General features: G+C 43.1%; 1 protein-coding gene across 4 annotated transcripts in view; it reads left to right on the forward strand.

Moving 5' to 3' along the window:
• The window catches only part of TTC28 (tetratricopeptide repeat domain 28), a 511,132-nt gene that overhangs the window by 450,229 nt on the left and 37,457 nt on the right, over nucleotides 1-23,446 (forward strand). For 3 of the 4 annotated variants that reach the window (XM_069961294.1, XM_069961296.1, XM_069961297.1), the window contains one exon: nucleotides 7,027-7,171. In XM_069961294.1, coding sequence (XP_069817395.1) covers nucleotides 7,027-7,171 — 145 coding nt within the window. The remainder of the gene's footprint in view (nucleotides 1-7,026; nucleotides 7,172-23,446) is intronic. The other variant, XM_069961295.1, reaches the window with a different exon arrangement.

Genomic DNA, 23,446 nt, shown 5'->3' on the forward strand with positions numbered 1-23,446 from the left:
AGCAGCCGTTATTTTAATGCAAAAACTCGAGAAGACAGACGTCATTTGGAACTCATGATGACTGACGTCATTTTAAAAAAAAAAAATAAGCGGAAACAAAAAAAACTTAATTTAGCCATTGGCTAAACAGGATTTGGGCAGCTGCAGGGACCGAAGCAGGTAATATAGATGAGGGAATTTTTTAACCACATTGAGGCTGCGTTCACACTACGTATATTTCAATCAATATATTTCAGTCAGTATTGCAACCAAAACCAGGAGTGGATTAAAAACGCAGAAAGGATCTGTTCACACAATGGTGAAATTGAGTGGATGGCCGCCATATAACAGTAAATAACGGCCATTATTTCAATATAACAGTCGTTGTTTTAAAATACCAGCAAATATTTGCCATTAAATGGTGGCCATCCACTCAATTTCAACATTGTGTGAACAGATCCTTTCTGTGTATTCAATCCACTCCTGGTTTTGGTTGCAATATGAGGACCACAATACTGACTGAAATATACATAGTGTGAACCCAGCCTAAAACAGCAAATTGTCTGCTATTGTTTAGCTGTTTTAGTGTAGACATTTAAAGAAGTCCAGCAAAAAATTTTTATTAAAGTCTTGTATTGCCCCCCCAAAAGTTATACAAATCACCAATATACACGTATTACGTGAAATGCTTATAATGTTTTTTTCCCTGCACTTACTACTGCATCAAGGCTTCACTTCCTGGATAACATGGTGATGTCACTTCCTGGATAAAATGGTGATGTCACTTCCTGGATAACATGGTGATGTCACAACCCGACTCCCAGGGCTGTGCTGGCTTTCACTGCTGGAGAGGGTGATGGCAGAGGGATGCTCAGTGTCCCTCCAGTGCCCTGTGTCCCTCAGTGTCCCCCTGCCATCATCCTCTTCACCAGCTCTGGGAGTCGGGTCCTGACATCACCATGTTATCCAGGAAGTGACATCACCATGTTATCCAGGAAGTGACATCACCATGTTATCCAGGAAGTGACATCACCATGTTATCCAGGAAGTGACATCACCATGTTATCCAGGAAGTGAAGCCCTGATGCAGTAGTAAGTGCAGGGAAAAAACACTTTATAAGCATTTCCTGTAATAAGTGTATATTGGTAATTTGTATAACTTCTGGGGGGTAATACAATACTTTAATAAAAATTTTCGCGGGACTTCTCCTTTAAGGTTCAGTTTAGACCAACCCAAACTTTGTTAAAATTTTTCAAACCTGTCGAACCTGGAAAGTTCACTCGTCTTTACTTACAATCTAACTTCCAAACCAGTATTTTTTTTTTTACATTTTATCATACAGTGGTACCTCTGTTCTCAAATTTATGCTGCATTTACACGGAGCGATAATTCGCCCGATCGTACGATTAACGATTTCGGAGTAACAGTTTTTTTTATTATAACGATCAGCATTTAGACAGAACGATCGGAAAAATCGTTTTGCAATCGCTTAAGCCTATCTCGCACATAGGTTAAATCGGTGAACGACTGTACACGGAACGATCTGCAAATTTTTTGCAAACGACCAATGACGATTTGAGAACATGTTCAAAGATCATAATGAACGATTTCTCGCTCGTCACTTGATCGTTCGCTGTGTTTACACGTATGATTATCATTCGAATTCGATCGTTATCGTGCAAATTCGCACGATAATCATTCCGTGTAAACGCAGCATTAATTGGTTCAATAGGCCAGTTTAAGAAGCGAGCAGTGTCTTCCTATAGGAAATAATATAAATGTGTTTCATTGGTTCCAGCACTAACTCATTTATTACATTGAAAAGTGCCCAGTTTAATCACTGCAGTACAGAACAGAACAGTACAGTATTAGGCTATGTTCACACGTCATAAGAGACCGGCTTTTCCGTGACCCGGTCGGGTCACGGAACGGCCAGTCTCTGAAAAGATCATCCCGGCCAGGACTGCAGTACCGGCCAGACGATCTTTGTTACCACAGAGTTCTAATGCGGGCGCATCTGTGCGCGCCCGAATCAGAACTCCCCACAGCACACTATGGAGCGAGCGGCCGGAGCACAGTGTGCACGCTATTCGCTGGGATCCCATAGACGGAGAGGTAACGTATATTTTCATAATAATCACAGCCGTTGTACAATGGCCATGATTTTATGAAAATATACGTTGTGTGAACATAGCCACATACTGTACAGTACATTCATAACAAGAAATGTTCAACAAAACCAGCAAGTATAATACAGTAGTCAGGGCCGGCATCAGCACAGGGCTTATCTGGGCAAGTGCTGGGGCCCACAGCGCCTCTAGGGGCCCAGAGAGGGAGAGGGGCTCTATGTTCTGATGTTCAGTCCGTTCGAACATCAGAAGACAGAGAAGAAGTAAGACCTGTGAGAGTCCTGCAGAGAGAGAGAGGGTAAAGGACCTCATCACATGACTGGAAGGTCCTCAACCTAATACAGTGTGGAGAGCAGCATGACAGAGAGGAAGACGGAGAAAACTGAGCTGTAAGTACTGTGTCAGAGTGTGTCAGTGTCAATCAGTCTTATACAGTCAAAAATTGGGAATCCACAGCTCCATAAAAACTTGTAGTCTTCATTGTAGGTACATTAAAAGCTTCACACAGTTAAAATAGCGCCGACACGTTGCGGAGGCCCCCCTCCTTAATCATGGCTGACTGTACTACTACTGTACGGTATATGCATTCCTGCAGTCTTATACAGTACAGGATGGGAGATGGTGGTGCACTGACTGTACTACTACTGTACTGTATATGCACTCCTGCAGTCTTATACAGTACAGGATGGGAGATGGTGGTGCACTGACTGTACTACTACTGTACTGTATATGCATTCCTGCAGTCTTATACAGTACAGGATGGGAGATGGTGCACTGACTGTACTACTGTACTGTATATGCACTCCAGCAGTCTTATACAGTACAGGATGGGAGATGGTGGTGCACTGCCTGTACTACTTCTGTACTGTATATGCACTCCTGCAGTCTTATACAGTACTGTACTGTATGTGAAGCCTCACCACTGCTAAACTTAACAGGTACAACCCACAGTCCATGCTCGCAAAAGCTTTTGAATACTGACCAAAGTTCGAATTCCGAACGTCACCTTCAGGTAAATTTTCATTTGAATACTGAACAGATAGAATTCCGAAGCGTTCAAGCACCAGAGTATTACTGTACTAGAATTGTGCTTTATTTACCTAAGACAACAGCCTCTTATCCTCCTTTGTACAATGATTTGGGCAACTTAATCAATGTGCTAGCACTGTATCCATAGACTTCTGTACCAAACCGAAAAACAGACGCTTCCCCGTAGGTCTCAATTCTAGAGAGACACATTGGGACATATTGTAAATGGCGTTGTCTCTCACTTACCATGTACTGTACATGAATATTTATGTAAATTCCAAGAAATTGAATCTAATCAATGACAAGAAAAAATGACTAAAGATCAGAATGAAATACATGCAGTGCGGGGTAATATTATATAGCCACACTTGCTGCATTTGAATTTCACAGCATTTTCAGACTTACAAATCATTAGTAGATCATTATAGCTTAAAAATATTATCCATGTACAGACTGCCATTAGCTATTAAAGAAAATGTTAAGTTCTAATTAACGTTGACTTTGCACCAAAGCCTCCGCATAGGTAATGGCTTCATATTGGAGGCCATATTTCAATACTGAACTTTTTAAAGTGCAAAGATAGGAAAACATGCATGCATTATTCTTTATTTTACCGTATTTCTGTCCGGTCCTCTTCAGATTGTCATAGCAACCCACATTACAGGAGTCTTCCTGTAAAATTTACAGTCTGGCGCGCGGGAGAACTCAGATAAGAGTCGCCTAATGTTCATAATTGAAACTTCCCATAAAAATATTCACGGTTACGTTGAGTGGAATTAAAAACCAGAGCAGATTGTTAGTCTCCTTAAAGGTTCTGTGCCGTCTGATATTTAGGGGTAATTATTTTATAATGTATTTGTGTTTTGTACTCCATTCGTAAACTGCGGCGACTCATTCACTCATTAAACCTGTGAAAAATGAAGCGCTATTGAGTCCGCTTTAATGGATGCAGGAAGACAAAAGATGAGCTAAAAGGAAAGGACTAAAGCATTGTCTACCTTATCTTAGGCCCCATACACATGGCAGAGCTGTTTGGCAATGCATGGTGGCTGTACTGCCTCCTAGTATAAAGCTGCACAGCCTCCGTCTGCTGCCGTACAGGCTCCGTTGGGTTCCAGTTGTACAGAGCAATTCTCTTCTAAAAGTAATATTTGCAAGGGAGAATACTTCCATGGATATGGCTTTAACTGGGGCACGGCATACGTTTTTTCCAACACAAACAGAAATTGTTAGTTGTGTCAAAAAAAAGTGGCCAGTAGTGTTTCCTTTATCGTGCCGATCTGCTAGATCATCGTTCGCGTACTGAGCCTGTTACATGGCTCGATGCAGCAAGCGCTGTTTATATACACTCACCGGCCACTTTATTAGGTACACCATGCTATTAACGGGTGGTCTTCTGCTGCTGTAGCCCATCTGCCTCAAAGTTGGAGGTACTGTGCGTTCAGAGATGCTCTTCTGCCTACCTTGGTTGTAACGGTTGGCTATTTGAGTCACTGTTGCCTTTCTATCAGCTCGAACCAGTCTGCTCATTCTCCTCTGACCTCTGGCATCAACAAGGCATTTCCGCCCACAGAACTGCCGCTCACTGGATGTTTTTTCTTTTTCGGACCATTCTCTGTAAACCCTAGAGATGGTTGTGCGTCAAAGTCCCAGTAGATCAGCAGTTTCTGAAATACTCAGACCAGCCTTTCTGGCACCAACAACCATGCCAAGTTCAAAGGCCCTCAAATCACCTTTCTTCCCCATACTGATGCTCGGTTTGAACTGCAGGAGGTTGTCTTGACCATGTCTACATGCCTAAATGCACTGAGTTGCCGCCATGTGATTGGCTGATTAGAAATTAAGTGGTAACGTGCAGTTGGACAGGTGTACCTAATAAAGTGGCCGGTGAGTGTATAGTTATATATATAGAAAATAATAAAGTAATACTTACCTCTTCACACACCCCGGTGTCGTCCTGGTTTCCCACCGCAGCTGCCAATGACATGTCTCTGCAGTGACAGGCCACTCAACCAATCACTGGCCGAGATGGGACAGCCAATGTTTGGCTGAGCAGCCTGTAACTTCAGAGATGGCCTCAGAAGCTTCAGTGAGTGGGGAGAAGCCAAAAGGACATCGGGGGAGTGTGGAGAGATAAGTATTATTTTATATATATTGTTTCATCGGCCGCTGACCGCCCACCTCAGGGTGTAATAGAAATGCCATTTTTAAACCTGCTGATTAGCCGATGATCATTGGGGGAGATTTATCAAACATGGTGTACAGTGAAACTGGCTCAGTTGTCCCTAGCAACCAATCAGATTCCACCTTTCATTCCTCACAGACTCTTGGGAAAATGAAAGGTGAAATCTGATTGGTTGCTAGGGGTAATTGAGCCAGTTCTACTTTACACCATGTTTAATAAATCTCCCACGTTGTCTTTATTACATGGGGTGATATCTGCCTAAATCTGTCTGATTGGTAAGATAATCGCTCTGTGTATCAGGACCTTTAGAGATGAAAGAATGACCAAATAGTCACTATCTCTCAACAAACCTTGCTTAACTCATAACCTTGCATAACTCAATAGAACAAGCAGGTATAAGAAACGTCGTAGTATCTTAACAGAGAAAAATGCCTCTTGATTCACTTATCGAGCTGTTTTCCTGCTCCCCTCCTTTCCCTTAAACTCATCATTCACTGAAGCTGTGTATAGAAGTCTATGGAACATGGGGAAGCTGTAGGGAAACATAGTAAAGTTACACAGTTACTGCAATTACAGTCCGTACATGAACGATGTGCTATAGAATGGACTTCGGAAATCCTGACATCATCATTCATGATGAAGCGGGGAGATCCAAAACAGTTTAAATCTTTCCGCTGCTACACTGACACAGCCACGCAGCTCTGTCAGTACAGTAGCACAAAGATTTAAATAGTTTTGGAGCTCCCGGCAACATCAAGAAGGATGATGTCAGGATTTCCCAAGTCCGTTCCATAGCACATTGTCAGTGTATACGGAAAAGTGTGAATGACCCCTAAAACTTCAATCTCACCCTAGTGCTTGATGCACAACTTACACTGTGCTGTACAGCTGCTCTATACTTACCTTTAAGGTTGTGCTAGAGATACAGGAGAGCAAAATCATCTCTAAGTGTGTGCAGTATATGAAAGCTATCATAGAGTCATGGCTCCACCTCACTAGCTCAGGCACAACTGAACGTGTAAGGCTATGTTCACACTACGTAAAATGATAGCCGTTGTTGGCCGCTGCAGGTTCTTTATGGGATCCCGGCGAGAGCGTATACACATCGTATATGCTCCGGCTGGGATCCGAAGCGGCGCCGCAAAGAACTGACATGTCAATTTTCTGCGGCTGCAATTCTGTGAATTGCGTCCGCAGAAAGAGCTGTCAGTTCACACAATGAAGCGAGCGGCACCGGCCGCTTGCTTCATTGTGTGCTATGAGGAGTTCTGATTCGAGCGCGCGATCATGCGCCCCCATCAGAACACTGCGGCCGGAAAGATCATCCGGCCAGGAGAGACCGGCCGTTCCGTGACCTAGCCGGGTCACAGAACGGCCGGTCTCATACCCCTTGTGAACATGGCCTAAGCCTGCAAATGTATAAAAAATATGATGGTCAGAAACAGAGCTACTCCTCATGTATACACACATATCACAAGAACTTGTAGTGAAAAGTTAGATGAAAGGTAGGTAACCATTTTGAGACTGTGTTGATATGTAGCGTATTTGTTGTACCTGGAAAACCTGAGACCATGTGCTCCCGATTTATATTTTCCATGTTTTTACCTTGGACATTTGCATTATCTGTATACATAGTACGATTCATATGCAGTACTTTAAACTTTAAAATAAGGAGCATTAATAACTTTTTTTTTTTTTTTCAGAAGTTGCCAAAGCATGACCAGCCTATTCAGCAACACCATGTCACCTGTGAAGGAAAATACCTCTTCTCTCCCCCGAAAGCAGTCCTGTAATAGTAAGCCACCACTTCGGGCCCTGTACGATTTGCTCCTGGCACCAATGGAAGGGGTAAGGATGTGTTCCTTAACGTTCAGAAAATATTACAACTGTGCACATAATAATATTATTTATGGGGTCACATGACCTCTTATGGCCAACAAGGCTGGGGGGAGGGTTATTATGTATGCGTGGTATACTATATTTATGTACCTGTATGTTGTAGTGAATTTATATTCAGTACAACAGTTCAAAGTTCAGCGAATCTGCCGAACCAAACTTTTGAAAAGTGTTTTCATACTGAGGACTTTACGCAATGAATGCAAACAATTAATATTTTTCAGTGACAGTAAGCAAATATCTTGAAAATGCATGTTAGAAGGTCACCTATCTATTCATTATATGGTAAATATTCTTCTTATACACACATACATACATACTGGACAACTTCTTTAAGCAAATTATGTTGCAGATTAAGGCTATGTTCACACAACGTATGAGACCGGCCAGTCTCTGAAAAGATCATCCGACTGGTACTGATGATCTTTAGCCCCGCTGAGTTCTGATGCAGGCGCATCCGTGCGCGCCCGCATCAGAACTCCCCACAGCACACAATGGAGTGTGTGGCCAGAGCCGCTCACTCAACAGTGTGCACTGACAGAGTTTTCTGCGGCCGCTATTCACTGAATAGCAGCCGCAGAAAACAGACATGTCAGTTGTTTTTGGCACCGCGAGAGATCCCGGCTGGAGTGTATACGCTCCGGCTGGGATCCCATAGAACTAAGCAACGTATCTTTCCATAAAAAGTATGGCCGTTGTTGCCGATTACAACAATGGACGTAGTTTTACGAAAAGATACGTTGTGTGAACATAGCCTAAAAATGTATTTCCTGCCCTATGAGATACAGAAGGAAGTTACTCTTAGTAAGGCCTTATTCACATGTCCCGTAATCTACTGATCCATATTTCCATAATTGAGTTAGTGCACATTGATCTCTGTTGGGCTATTCACACGATCAGTAGATTACAAGGACGCAAACCAATCCTGAAAAAAAAAAGGAGATGTCCTAGTGCGGAACCAGATTTTTTCACGGATTCTTTAATGGAAATGAATGGGATACGCTTTTTTCTACAGATTGTAACCTTTTGGCTTCTGTTAACCTTTGTTAAGAAAAATTTGTCACATATTGAAAAAAAAAACAAAAAAAAAACGGATTTACGTAAATGCGGATGCACTACAGACGCCCAATTTGTAACTTTCAACTTTCTGGAACCAGGTAGAACTATTTAGGTGACAAGTAAATTTCAATATCACTGTTTGCATCAGTCCTTAAGGCCTGAAATTGTGAGAAAAGCCCATCTATAAGACACTAAACAGGGAAATACCCCATTCATCTGCAGCCTATATTATATCCCACATCCATAGAGATGGAATACATGGAGAGTTTCCATATAATGACCTCTAGAGGGAGCCAGAGATCTGATCTATTTATCAAAACACAAAACAAATGATTCTGCTGGATGTCGGCTGTGAACAATGACACAGATCTCACTAACTGCAGCATAGCAGCTATTACTGTGATAGATACAACGATATTAATTGTTTCACAGGTGAACAGAGAACATCAGGGGTGATCTGTGACTTCTGTTCATCCAGCATAACCGCACTGACATTCAGCAACAATAACATGTAGTGTAGGCTGTGTTCACATCACATGCGTATTTATTTTACCCAAGGTACACTACAGAAATGTCCTCTTGGTATATTTCAGATTAATATACATTGGCGTACTTTTTTTTAACTGTTTGCATATAATAGTAGAATATAGTAATTATATATAAATAGTCACTTTGTATGTTTTTTCCAGTGTGACCTAAAAAAAAAAAAAAAACATAACTTTTCATACAGTATGTTGCTGCCCATGGTGTGACTACCAATTCCTTCCATACTTGTTGTTATCTATTCGGTCTCCTTCCCCCAGTTCTAAGCTGATGCTTTCTGCTAAAGGCACAAAAATCTGTGTATCAGCTTTTCTCTCTTTCTCCTCCCTTTCAAGACAACATTGTAGCTTCTTTATAATACCGGGAGGATTGATCACAGTGAGGCTGCATTCACACATTCCGCATGGAAGACGGACGTGGAAGCCCTGTACCGGAGTCTGTCCCACGCACAGTAGCATCTCTGATAAGCTGCTGGGAGCAGGGGAACTGTACGGATATGCGCAGCGCTCTAATGACGGCTTTGACAGACTCCAGTACAGGCCTGTGAATGCGGCCTGAGTTCATTAGCATCTTAACCTCAGATTAACCCTCCCAGCATCACAAAGAAGCTACAAAGTTGCAGATAAAGCCTGCCAGGGACTTACACCAGCCGTCTCAGAAGGGACTCCTGAAGTTCTCCCGCATTTATCCATCAGATTACTAGATTACGAGGCATGTTTCATCCCATTGTTTCCAAGCCCAGTGGTGGTCTGTGCCTTACTAGAATGTGGACAGAAAGGATATGAAAAATAGTTCTAACACCACGTGTCTCTCTTTAAATTTTCCCACTGTTTGCAGGTCCCTAAAGCTCCAGTTGGTGTCTTCATTTTTTCTTTACTTCCTGGTTTGGGCTTTCCCATGATGCACTTTGTCCCCTGTAATGTCTAACTGACTCTGTAGAACTGCTAGTTGGCTTACATCTTGCTCAGCCAATCAGAGCTGAGCAACCTGTGTCATCTGACAAAGGGAGGCTGGCCTAACAGGTCTTAGACCCGCCTTCCTCTTCATGAGGTCATTGTCACAAAATGGCTGCCACAGAGCAGCCTGGGGTTCAACAGTCATTAGGTAAGAATGAGTTTACTTTACTTCCTGGTGGGGGATTGAGGGGGAAAAAGATAGGGAAGGGGGCAGATAGGTGATTGAAGCATATTACACAGTTATATAACTTTGTAATGCGCTTCACTTACTGGGAAAAAGCTTTTCGCTGGAGTACCCCTTTAAGCAAAGTGGTGTCCCTTGAAGTCAGTGTTTCACTCCATGTAAGAGTCCTAGAATACTAATTTAATGGGGATCTATGCCAAGAGAAGCTCTTATTGCACCAGAGCTCATGAATATTTGAATGTCGAGCTGTGATTGGTTGTTATAGGCAACAAAGGACATGCTTATTGTAGGACTGCTCTATAACGCTCCCTCTTAGTCCTCACTATAATATATATATATATATATATATATATATATATATATATATATATAATTTTTGCTTGACTATATCTGCTCATTGTGCTGGGTCATTATGTAACGCTCACATATGTACTGCCATTTCAATTAACTTTTCTGGTTGCCAATCTGTACTTCTCATTAACCCGACCACAGCAATGTAGCTTGTGGCCGCACATTGTAATTTCTCTTTCTGTCCAGCATTCTCTCATTTTACAAAAATGTTTCCATCTCCCGTGAATATATATATATATATATATGTTCTTTTTCTTTCTTTTTTTTTTTTTTTTTACTACTTTTGAGTGGCTCACTTGTTGATTTTGGCAGATTGCACACTTTTCCAGCCATTCTTTTTCGCTCAGAAAATCTGCCTTGCATCTCACAGAGAGTATATTTTAATCCCACTTTTTCACTCCGGCCTATAACCCCTCGCATCTTGTGTCTGATGGATCCGGCATACAGTAACCTATTTCATTCAGTGCCTCGCTTGTCCTCAGAATATTATACGCCATTTACAGCCTATAAACCTGAAACTTACAAATTTCTTAAGCGGAACTTATATAGTTTTGCTATAATTAGGTAAGAAGAACCCGGCACATCATATAATCCTATTATAACATTATCTTCTGCAAGACGACCCGGTGAATCCGTCATCCTCCTCCTTCTCATCCTCCTCCTCCTCATTGCCTCCTGTTTGTAGCTTTGAGTTTGTGAACCATGATTTAGATAGTTTTGGCTCCATCCATTGCATACCAGCTCTTGGCAATGCCGTTTTAGAATTATGATTCCCTATGTGATTTCTGGCTTCCGGACAAGTCTTTTATATGGAAGTGCCAAAAAGAATTTTACATGTAACTTTTACAGCAGGAGATGGAATGTTAAGTTACAGATGTTTAGAATCAAGGTAACAAACACTTAAGTGGAACTTACTTGCACACTCTCACTGTATCAGCCGCTTTACTGGGAGTCGGTGTCACTTGCTCGGCTTACTAAAGTAGTTGGTAAATTTAATGGAGTTTCTTCTGTGTACTACAGCCATGGTAACTACAGGGTATACTGAGTTAGGGAGAGGTGCCCCATGTGCTTTCCACAATACATCATGGTGGGATATAGAGGTAGGAACACTGGGGGACTGTGTTGGGACAGGTGAGTATGTATGGGGCGGGGCCTACAGGGTTCATGGTGCCTCGTACCTTTGATTTACTATGGACAAATTATTGGTAGACTGAACATTAAACATTTACAGGAGCCTGCAATGAGAGAAAGAGTAACCCCAGGCTGCGTAACCACCCACTTGATATTACACCTTGCTGTGCTGTATGCTTATTCTGGGCTTTCCCATGTCTTCAGCAGCATTCACATATTCACATGACGTGGAATGCCTGTAACGGACTCTCCCTCACCCGGGCAGCATCTGTGATAAGATGCTGGGAGTGGGGGAACTGTACAGATATGCGCCACGCTGTAATGAATCAGCCGCACGGCGCTGTCATTACAGCGCGGCGCATATCTGTACTGTTCCCCCCGCTCCCAGCATCTAATTAGAGGTGCTGCCCGGGCGGGGGAGAGTCCGTGAGGAACACTGAACGTGTGAATGCAGCCTTCCTTCTTCTGGTCATTGCAGCAATGAGACCTCTGGCTACTAGACTATTCTGGATTTATAGAAGCAGCCTGTCTCTACCTGCTACTGCCCTCTGCCAATCCTGAGCCACCTGCAGCCATTTAAGCTAGCTCCACCTGCTCTTCCCTACCTGAGTGTTGTTGCATTTGTGCAGGTGAAGGTGCCTTTCTGTGATCCTGCTTATTCTCTGTGTATCCTGACCTGTGCCTGTTCTCCAGATTACGCTTCCTGCCTCCTTCCCTGACTATGATACCTTCCTCTTCCCTGGTACTGTGCTGACTCTTCTGCTGATGACCCGGCCTGCTGACTATAATTACCCGGCCTGCTCCCCAGTGCCTCACACCGACTGATTCGTAGGGGTCAGCTGCTACTCCCACTGGGACCACACTTGTGGACCGAACTGGTGCCCTCTTGCTGCCATTTTCCGCAACCTAAAGCAGGATAAAGGGTGACGACCTAGAGGGCACATAGACTCCGCACCGTAGTGTGACCCAAAGCCAAACTGGTGGAGTACCAAAGCAGGTCCACACTCGCTGTCTGTTTCACAAAGTTTCATGTATTTAAAACTACTAGAAAAAAGCGCAAAAGGTATTATAATGATAGAATAGGGTGGTATGTATAATATATAAGCCTAGCTTATTAAAGCCAATTCACACTACCTAAGGCTATGTTCACACTATGTAAGTTCCGCAGAAATTTCTGAGATACTTACGTAGTGCTGTAGGCTGAGGGAATCCCGGCTGGAGTGTATACACATAAGGGGAGATTTATCAAACATGGTGTAAAGTGAAACTGGCTCAGTTGCCCCTAGCAACCAATCAGATTCCACTTTACATTCCTCACAGACTCTTTGAAAAATGAAAGGTGGAATCTGATTGGTTGCTAGGGGCAACTGAGCCAGTTTCACTTTACCCCATGTTTGATAAATCTCCCCCATAGTATATGCGATGCCCTGGCCCCTGGGGGCCACTTCCGCAGTGCTGGTGTTATGAGCGGGCAATGACCGGGGCAGCTGCAGGGGTTATACTTGTCACGGTATAGGCCTGAGGGCAGCACAGCTGTAGGGCCAGTCTGAGGAATCTGCGGGTGATGATGGGCATGCGATTCTTCGCTGCACTTAGTCAGGGCACCAGTTAGTGGACACCAATGCCAGGGTTCAGTAACAGCGGTTTTATTATAGATGAGGTAACTAGTAGCAACAGTCTCTCCGGATGCAACCGGGTATATAGCAGGCTTTGACAAATAAAGCAGGAGTGGTGCTGCATAGGCTGTGAGAATACGTGCCGGATGATGGGAGTAGGAGTATGAGAGAAATAGCGTTGCTGGGTGGATTAGCTTGAGAATAATACTTGCTGTGAATCCTTGCAGCGATGAGGAGAGACAACGGAATGACACCCAGATGAGAGAGAAGACTCCGGACACTTGAGCAGGCAGATACAGCCGAAGACTTGAATATAGCAGAGCACCTGATCCACACTTCTAGTGGTGAAGTGGGAGCTGCAGAGAAGAAGCCCAACTCCTCTGAGGCAGGAGAGGGATGACACACATCCTCCTTGCTTGGAAGCAGGGGGAAGACTAACTTGTTAGGAGGAAGTGGGAGGTCACATGGTTGTTACTGGCCAGAGCTAGTCGGCCATTGGAGGAACCATGGTTACAGGGCACTGGCACGGTCACGTGATCAACAGCCTTGCATACCACTGTACAACGTAATAATACACAGGAATACATGAGAATACACATGAGAATGCACATTACCAGAGAATACTAGGGGAAAAATCAGCAGCAGTTGCAGTGCAAACACTTACCAGAACAGGCATTGACACAGCAATAGAAATGGCCATAATAGGAGTAGTAGTCTGCATGTTCTGGGACACTGCATATACACTCTGGCCAAGACCCCTAGCAGCGCCGTAGAAAGCTGACATGTCTGTTTTCTGCAGCCTGCTATTCAGTGAATAGTGGCCGCAGAAAACCCTGTCAGCTCACACAATGGAGTGAGCGGCTCCGGCCACACGCTCCATTGTGTGCTGTGTGGAGTTCTGATGTTGGCGCGCACAGATGCGCCTGCATCAGAACTCAGCGGCGCTAAAAATCATCCCGCCGGTACTGCACTGATTTTTTCTGAGACTGGCCGTTCTGTGACCCGGCTTGGTCCCGGAACGGCCGGTCTCATACTACATGTGACCATAGCCTAATTCTTTATAGGCTATGTGAAACAATGGTTGTAAGCAAAGCCTTTAGAGGGAACATACAGTATGATGATGATGATGTACGGGTCTCTCCTATATTTTGCTACTTTTCTGAACCAACCCTCGAAGACCGTTATGTCAGCTTACATTGTGCAGCGTAGGAATCTGATGGTCGGCATCACAACCAAGTCTGCAGGAGTTACACCTGATATTACACAGTGCTAAGACAATAATAACCAGATACGATACCATATATACATTAAAGCATATATTTACAAGACTACACAGCTGAAAAGATGGAAATAGAAAAAGAAGTAACAATGGCTTTGTATCCCCACGTCCCTCCATCATCTTAGCCCCTGCTTTACCTATCCGCCCAGTGTAACATATGAATTCCTCCAGGCCGTGTTGGATGAGTTGTTTGGCATTCATGTACCTTGTAACTCATTGATGAAACCATGTTCTCCAGCAGCGGTTTGGCAGCCATTTCAGTATCATTAACCACTTTAATGATTTGCCGCAGCATCGCTGACCATGAGAGACTGTTCCATGTTTTCATTATAGAACACAAAAGGAAACAATGCAGCAGTGTCTTCTGTCAGTGCCGGGATGTGTGCCGGGGTCTCCAGCAATCTCAGCCGTGCAGAAGATACTTAGATGATTATTTTTATTATACATTTAGTTTTATGTCTGGTATAAATATTACATATAGGGAAAAAAGAAAAAAAAAAAATATATATATATGTATAGTTTATTGTAATGTAAGGAGCAACTATTTACAGATTTATCGGTAATTTTAACTACAGATAAAGAGTAGATGTAGAAATTTTTTGATGCTTTATGTACCCCTACAACGTCAAAAATAAAGAAAAGGCGGACGATTTTAATATTTAAAATAACGTCCATTTTTGCCACGATTTAATTGACTGCAATTTCAATGCATTGAAGTCAATGGGAAGACAGACGTCCAATGCACACAATGCATTGAATAACGGTTGTTTTTACCGCGGACGTCAAAATAATGAACATGATCATTATTTTCGGACGTCTTTTGCAAACAGTGGACGTTTTTTTATTAGTTCTTAACACACAGTTTTTCTTTTTCCACCGTTCTTTTTCCATTTTTACTATTAAATTCAATGGACTTTTCAATTAAGCTGCACCCAAAGTCCAATTTGTAACCCCAAATGGGAGGCTAGGCAGCTAAATAACGTCCGTTATTTTAGCCTCAATATAACGGACATCATTTCAAACGGAGCTCAAAAGACATTGTGTGAACATAACCTAAGGCTGTAATAATCCTATTGCCTGGACGTAAAGGACGTAATGCAAACATCATGGTAACGAAAGGCTAAGAATAAATCAAAGTAGAGGGGGTCTTAAAGGAATACTCTTTAAACAAAACAAACATTTTTTCTTCAAAATCAATTGGTTTCAAAAATATATATAGATTTCTAATTTACTTCTATTTAAAAATATAATGTCTTCTAGTACTTATCAGATGCTTGATGCTCTGCAGGAAGTGTTTTCTTTTCAGTCTGACACAGCACTCTCTGCTGCCACCTCTGTCAATGTCAGGAACTGTCCAGAGCAGCAGCTAATCCTTATAGAGAACCTCTCCTGCACTGGGGTGACAGCAGAGTGCGCTGTGTTAGGCTATGTTCACACTACGTAAAACTACGGCCGTAGTTCTCGCCGCAGAACTACGGCCGTAGTTTTGAGGAGTTGAACATAGCCTTATTTGCAATGGGATCCCATCCGGAGCGTACACACATCGTATGCGCTCCGGCCGGGATCCCATGCGGCGCCGGAAAAAACTGACATGTCAGTTTTCTGCGGCCGGAATTCGGTGAATTCCGGCCGCAGAAAGACCTGTCAGTTCACACAGTGACGCAAGCGGCTCCAGCTGCTTGCTTTGCTACCGCTATGTCTTTAAAACTAGGATTCTTCTGAAATGTTGGAGAGTTTCACAACAAATCATAAATGGATCTAGTTAGAGGGCTTGTCCCTTTTATATACTGCCTCTGCTTCAGGCTGCATTAAAATAATAAAAACTGCCCATTAACCCCTTAACGACAATGGACATAAATGTATGCCATGGAAGTCTGTGCCTTAATGATGCCTGGCATACATTTATGCTATTACCTGCAGCGGCTCTATGAAGTGAGCTCCTTTATAGAGAGTAAGGGCTGGCTGCTATCATCAGCTCAGCCGACTCCTCACTGTTAATGATGGGCCGCCGCAATCCGATCTATTAACCCTTAGACGACCTTGGACATACCTGTACGCCCTGCCCACCAGACGACCCTGGGCATACAGATATGTCCTGGGTTATGAAGTGTGCTCCGGAGCAGAGCCTGCTAAGGGTTATAGTTCTACAAGAGTGGGAGAGTAGCATTTCCTTGAGATCTGTCGGAGACTGTATACATCTTACACCCCTCTCCCTATGGTGAATACATGCAGGCTCAGCTACATAGACACTACACTACATAGACTTCTACATATACTGTGCCCCCTGCTGGACACTTCATGTGAATTACATGTGATTCGTGACGTCACAGTTTTGTAGAGAAATTGAACCCTGCTTGATCTACTAAATTGAGGAAAATAGCACTTTATGTTCGTTTCCCATAATTAGTGTATATTAGGAATTTGTCTAACTTTCCACAAGTAATAACATAAAAAATACATTTTGGCCGGACTTCTACTTTAAAGGAAAAAAAATGGTGTCAGAAAGTGCCAGAGATTTGTAATTAACTTCTTAAAAAAAAAAAAATCTCCAGTCTTCCAGTACCTATCAGCTGCTGTATGTCCTGTAGGAATTGGTGTATTCTTTCCAGTCTGGAGAGCAGGAAGGGTTTTCTACAGGGATTTGCTATTGCTCTGGACAGAGATGGCTGCAGAGAGCACTGTGTCAGACTGGAAACAAAACACCACTTCCTGAAGGACATACAGCAGCTGTTAAGTACTGGAAGACTGGATATTTTTTTTTGTAATAGAACTAAATTACAAATCTCTGGCACTTTATTACACCAGTTGATTTGAAAGAATTTTTTATACTGGAGTACCCCTTTAAGGAAGCACCACATCAGTCAATCCATAGAAAAAAAAGAACTTCCTTCAGTGCTATATGTTCTATATGTAATATAATATGGGAGGTTTATACAACTATTATTTACCTACATGACAATGGTGAACTTGTATATCATTCTAGTAGTATTAATGACCCCAGTTCATATCTAGACCTTTTGTATTGATGTTCTAATAAACTCAGTAGTAATTACCAGCATACAGGGGGACATGAACGCTATATATATATATATATGGATCACTCTACAGTCTACACAATCCTGTATAGCGGCCATGACTGTATTAATGACATAATTACAGCATATATGAATAGCCTTAAATTCTACACCATACCATGTCACACCATCTGCATCATTTCTGGGTAATAGAATTTACAATGAGTGTAGAGTGTCTGCACGTGTTCAGTGTCTTCTCTGCCTACTTCATTGTGTCTTCTAGAAAGAAAAAAAATAGACAATGAGAATAAATAGTTCTAAGAAAGCATTAGGTTAAAAGCAAGATTTATGACCCTCTTCGGCTAAATCCACTCGGAGATCTCTCCTTAATCTACATAGTAGAATTTACACAATCCGGTCCACAGGGGGCAGCACAGCAACACAACAGAGTTTATTGTTCTCAGTGCTGAAGGATTAGCTGTTCTTGTGCCATGCTGTCAGAACAATGTAGACGCTGGATTTGACCACCGATGCCTTAAGATCATCAGCGTTCACACTTGCGTGCATATTCATTTCCTTGTGTGTATTGCAGATTGCATCGAAACACTGAATTCATATAGCGTAGCATAAGGGAATGGCGTGTTTCACAACTATAAAAGCTAACCTCCATTTCTTAAAATACAGATTAGCTTAGTGCTTGGACATTGAAGGAGTATTCCAGCGAAAGTGTTTTTCTTTCAAACCAACTGAAAGTTATATATATACAGTGTATATATATATATATATATATATATATATATATATTTATATTCATATTCAGTGGTGCCTTGCAATACAAGCATAATTCGTTCCGGGACCACGCTTTTAATCCAAATGACTCTTAAACCAAAGCAAAGTGTGTATAGCTGAGTGTGAGTGCAGGCACATTATACAGCAGTGTGTATAGCAGAGTGTGAGTGCAGGGACATTATAGCTGCAGTGTTTATAGCTGAGTGTGAGTGCAGGCAGATTTTAGCAGCAGTGTGTATAGCAGAGTGTAAGTGCAGGCACATTATAGCAGCGGTGTTAATAGCTGAGTGTGAGTGCAGGCACATTATAGCAGCAGTATTAATAGCTGAGTGTGAGTGCAGGCACATTATAGCAGGAATGGTAAGGATGGGAAACACAAGGGCTGACAGAGACTACAGGGAGCATGAAGGAATGATCAGGGTGATGATGATTTAGAGAATACCGCCTTACGCCGAAAGAGATCATGGAGTGCCAGATCTGGGAACATGGGACTTGACAACCAGCTAATCCCTTAAGATTAACCGAGGAGATCGAGCAAAGGTTCAGTGGGGTACGTCATATTTAACTCTTCAACTGATCTTTGCCAGCCACTGGGGATTGTCCAGACAGCTGAAGGACTTGATGATGATGATGAATACTTTTACAGAACAAGGTCACACCAGACCTTGACAGGTTAGGTCCCTTGGGAGGAAACTGCCCCTCTTAGGGTGTTAGCAACGCATGCTGCTGTGGCTCACATAGGAACAAACTGGATAGACTCCTCCACGACTAGCCCACTATAGAACTATGAAAACACCAGGAACTAACAGAGTTTTATATGGGAAACCGGGCTTAGCCTTCCATTGGAGGAACTGTCCAGAGCAGTAACAAATCCCCATAGAAACCTCTCCTGCTCAGGACAGTTCCTAACACAGACAGAGATGGCAGCAGAGATCACTGTGTCTCACTGGAAAGAAAACACCACTTCATACAGGACATACAGCAGCTGATAAGTACTGGAAGACTTGAGATTTTTGAATACATAATATTTGTTTCTCCAGAGTTCCCATTTAATGTGCATAGTGGTGGGGATTTACGAAAGGTACGCCAGAGATAAGGTGCAGATTCGCCCCTTCTACCTGGCGTACGCCTCCCGTTAGCCCCACTCGCCCGATGGGCAGGCTGGCGGAGCTTGCGGGGGCGTGATGAGGCGGGGAGGAGGCGTGGCCTCCTCCCGCACCTCATTTATCATGATTTACGCCTGCTCGTGGGTACGCCGGGTGCAGATTCGGGCGCCCAGCCAGCCGGATTCACTAAGAGGCGTACGCCTCTTAGTGAATCCTGCCGCGAAAAAGGGGGCCGAGCTTAATATAAGACCAACGTACTTGTACGCCGGTCTTCATAAATCCCCCCCCCCTCTGTATGTTCATTACAGTATATACATTTTTTGCTTACTATTGTGTATCCAAATAACATAGTCTACTATGCTATTTCATAGTTTGTGTTTGTTTTGTTTTTTGCATACTGTCGTACACAAGACACATAAAGGCCAAAATGTTGCGTTTTTTTTTTTTTTTTGTCTCAGTCAGGATAACTGACTCTATGAGGGAGATTTGTCAAACATGGTGTAAAGTGAAACTGGCTCAGTTGCCCCTAGCAACCAATCAGATTCCACCTTTTATTCCTCAGACTCTTTGGAAAATGAAAGGTGGAATCTGATTGGTTGCTAGGGGCAACTGAGCCAGTTTCACTTTACACCATGTTTGATAAATCTCCCCCATAGCTATACCAGTATATACACTAAACATATATTACAAACATGGCATGAAGATAGCCTTAGGGTGGGTCCACACAACGGAATTCTCGCGGATAAACTCCGCGGAATTCCGCAGTTTATCCGCGTGCTCGGCCGTGCGCCTTTTCGGCGGCTCCATAGACACCATTCTATGGGCCGGCGTATTCCGCTTTCCGCTGGAGTTTATCCGCGAGAATTCCGTAGTATGAACCCACACTTAGGCTGGGTTCACACAAACAATATCTTGGCCACAGAATTTTGAATTTCTTTTGGAGCTCATTTTCCCCAAAATTAAAACTCTTAACATCACAGGACAATATAACAGTTTATACATACAGAACTTGCTCTGAGTTTTTGGCATTGCTACCTATAGATTCCACAAAATGTAAGGAACTTATAATATAGAGCATTAGGCCATGTTCACATACAGTAAGAGACTGACTGTTCCGTGACCCGGCCGGTCTCTGAAAAGTACTGCAGTGCCGGCCGGATGATCTTTCGGGCCGCAGAGTTCTGATGCGGCCGGAGCCGCTCGCTCCACAGTGTGCACTGACATGCTTTTCTTCGGCCGCTATTCACTGAATAGCGGCCGCAGAAAACTGACATGTCAGTTGCTTGCGGCGCCGCTAGGGATCCCGGCCAGAGCGTATACTATGTGTATACACTCCGGCCGGGATCCCATAGGCAGCAAAGGCATGAATATTTTCGTAATCTTGTACAACGGCCGTGATTTTACGAAAATTTACGTTGTGTGAACATAGCCCTACACTGTGTTGCTTCAGAGTTGTTGTTTCTGTGTTTCCTTGCTTAGGTGTTTTATTGATTGTGATGTAGTAGAAGAAAAGACCCCAGTGTACGACATTTAACATTTATGTTTCACAGAGAACGGATTGCTTCCTACAGTCAATATTTGTAATATCAACCTGGATCAATAGCCCGCAATGATTCAGGGAGCTGCCGGAGTTATAAATTGTCAGAAGAAAAACTTCTCTGGCCAAAAAGTGACACATGGCCTTAGGGCCCTATTACACAGGACGATTATCGTGCAGAAAATCGTTAAATCGTACGAATGTAAACGAATGTCACTGATCCCAGCAAAAGAAGAAACGATTCGGTATTACACTGAACGATTAGCGAACAAATGCGGAATTACAGAGAACGATTAGCGAACGATTAACAATGATTTTAGGGTCAGATCTACATGAACGATCAAAGACACACAAACATTATTTCAATCGTAACGATATTTCAATCATTGCCTGCAAGAACACAAAACGATTATCATTTAAATTCAAACAGTATAACTCGTTCCGTATAATAGAGCCCTAAGAGTCCTATTCGACAAAGGGATTTTTAATGGTCGCAAACGAGATTGTTTATCATTAACCTGAAATCGTTCACCATTCGTTCATACGATTGTTTACTCCATCTGATCCCAACAAAATTACACCGAATAATTAGGGAAGATTAATGATGATTTTAGGGTCAGATCTAAGGGCCCTATTACACGGAGCGATAATCGGCCAATTTTCACCCCGTGTAATAGAGACAATGATCAGACGATGAAATAATCATTGATTGATCGTTGGTTTAGGTTTGTACCTAAAATCCTTCGGCGCAGATCGTGCATCGCTACATTTACGATTGCCCAAACACCGGATACCTTATCTCTCCCCGCTTACGGTCTTCTCTCTTGTGCTCTGCAGCTTCCTGGAGCTTCTCAGAGCAGCTTCAGCTGACAGCCCGCTCAGACACTGCTCCCACCAGGAATGGGAAGCTGCGGAGCACAGGAGAGAAGACCAGGTGCGGGGAGAGGTAAGGCATCAGGTGTTTGGGCAAAGGCTACATGGACATCGCTAACGATGTCCATGCAGCCCTTACTGCCTGATTATTAGGCCGTCTAATGCTGCGTTTACACGGAGCGATTATCATGCGAATTCGCACTATAACGATCGAATTCGAACGATAATCGTACGTGTAAACGGTGCGAACGATCAAACGATGAACGAGGAATCGTTCATTTTGATCTTACATGTTCTAAAATCGTTGTTCGTCGTTCGCAAAAAATTCGCAGATCGTTCCGTGTAAACAGTTGTTCGCTGTGAGATAGGCTTAAGCGATCGTAAAACGAATTTCCTTATGATATATCGTACCGCCTAAACGCTGACCGTTATGAAAAAAATCCAGATCCAGGTCTACCAGATCGGTGCTCGTTTACTAAAATGATCGGGCCGTAGTTGGCACGTGTAATAGGACCCTAAATCAAATATCAACGACACACAAACGATTTTTCGATCGCTGCCTGCAATTTCACAGAACGTTTATTGTTTAAATTCGAACGATATAACAATTCTCCGCACGGTAATCGTCCGATGTAATAGGGCCCTTAAATTATTGTTAATCGTTTGCTAACTGTTCGCTAATTGTTCACTGTAATTCCAAATTGTTCCTTCTTTTGCTGGGATCAGATGGAGTAAACTAACGACCCTCGTTCTGTGTAACATGGTGAACAATTTCAGGTTAATGATGAACGTTTATTATTAATCGTTAAAAATCACTTTGTCTATTAGGACCCTTTAGGTGGGGGATTTACGAAGACCGGCATACAAGTACGCCGGCTTTATAAAAGGCCCCGCCCCCTTTCCACCGGCAGGATTTACTAAGAGGCGCACGCCTCTTAGTGAATCTGGCTGGCCGGGCGCCCGAACCTGCGCCTGGCGCATGATTCTTAACATGATTTATACCTGCGAGCAGGCGTAAATCATGATAAATTAGGCGCGGGAGGAGGGCATGCCTCCTCCCCGCCTTATCACACCCCTGCAAGCTCCGGCAGCCCACCCATCGGGCGAGCGGAGCGTACGGGAGGCGTACGCCAGGGAGAAGGGGCAGATCTGCACCTTCTCCCTGGTGTACGCCTCTGGCGTGCGCTTCGTAAATCTCCCCTTAGTGTATATATGTAACCCTACTTAGCAGGCTCGGAAAACACATTGTGCATCCTATGTTCTGCTTATGTGTCATTACCACCTGCACATACCTCCGAGGTTCCCATACATCTATAGAGCAGCTCCTTGCCTGGACTTCATTATGGCGACCACAGTGTAGAAAGTGCATGAATGATTGTTTTGGCTAAACAGAACTGATAGAGTGCATGAGATCATGTTCTATACACGCAGCTTTACCTTCTAGCCACATATGTTTACGGCAATGTTACTTTACCATATGCTGAATGGAGAGGAGAAAGCTTTTAAAGACCATTTCAGATTTATGGGGAAGCATTTTAATATTATGTTGGAATTAGTTCTCTATTCTCAATACTAAAACCAGTACTCAGAGGAGTGATCCGGAGCACTTTACGGAAGAATACACCTTATTTCATTTCAGCCTGATTGAATGGGATTTAGTAGGTCGGTAGCATTAAAGGTGAGTCTTATTACTGACTAGCGGACACTATGGCAAGTAAAGTATCCCACCATAATATCCTTTCAGATCCTTTCTAGAATAAAGCTTGACAAATTTTCATTGCTTTATGAC

The sequence above is a fragment of the Dendropsophus ebraccatus genome, chromosome 3, assembly GCF_027789765.1.
Source record: "Dendropsophus ebraccatus isolate aDenEbr1 chromosome 3, aDenEbr1.pat, whole genome shotgun sequence".
In the NCBI taxonomy this organism is placed as follows: Eukaryota; Metazoa; Chordata; class Amphibia; order Anura; family Hylidae; genus Dendropsophus; species Dendropsophus ebraccatus.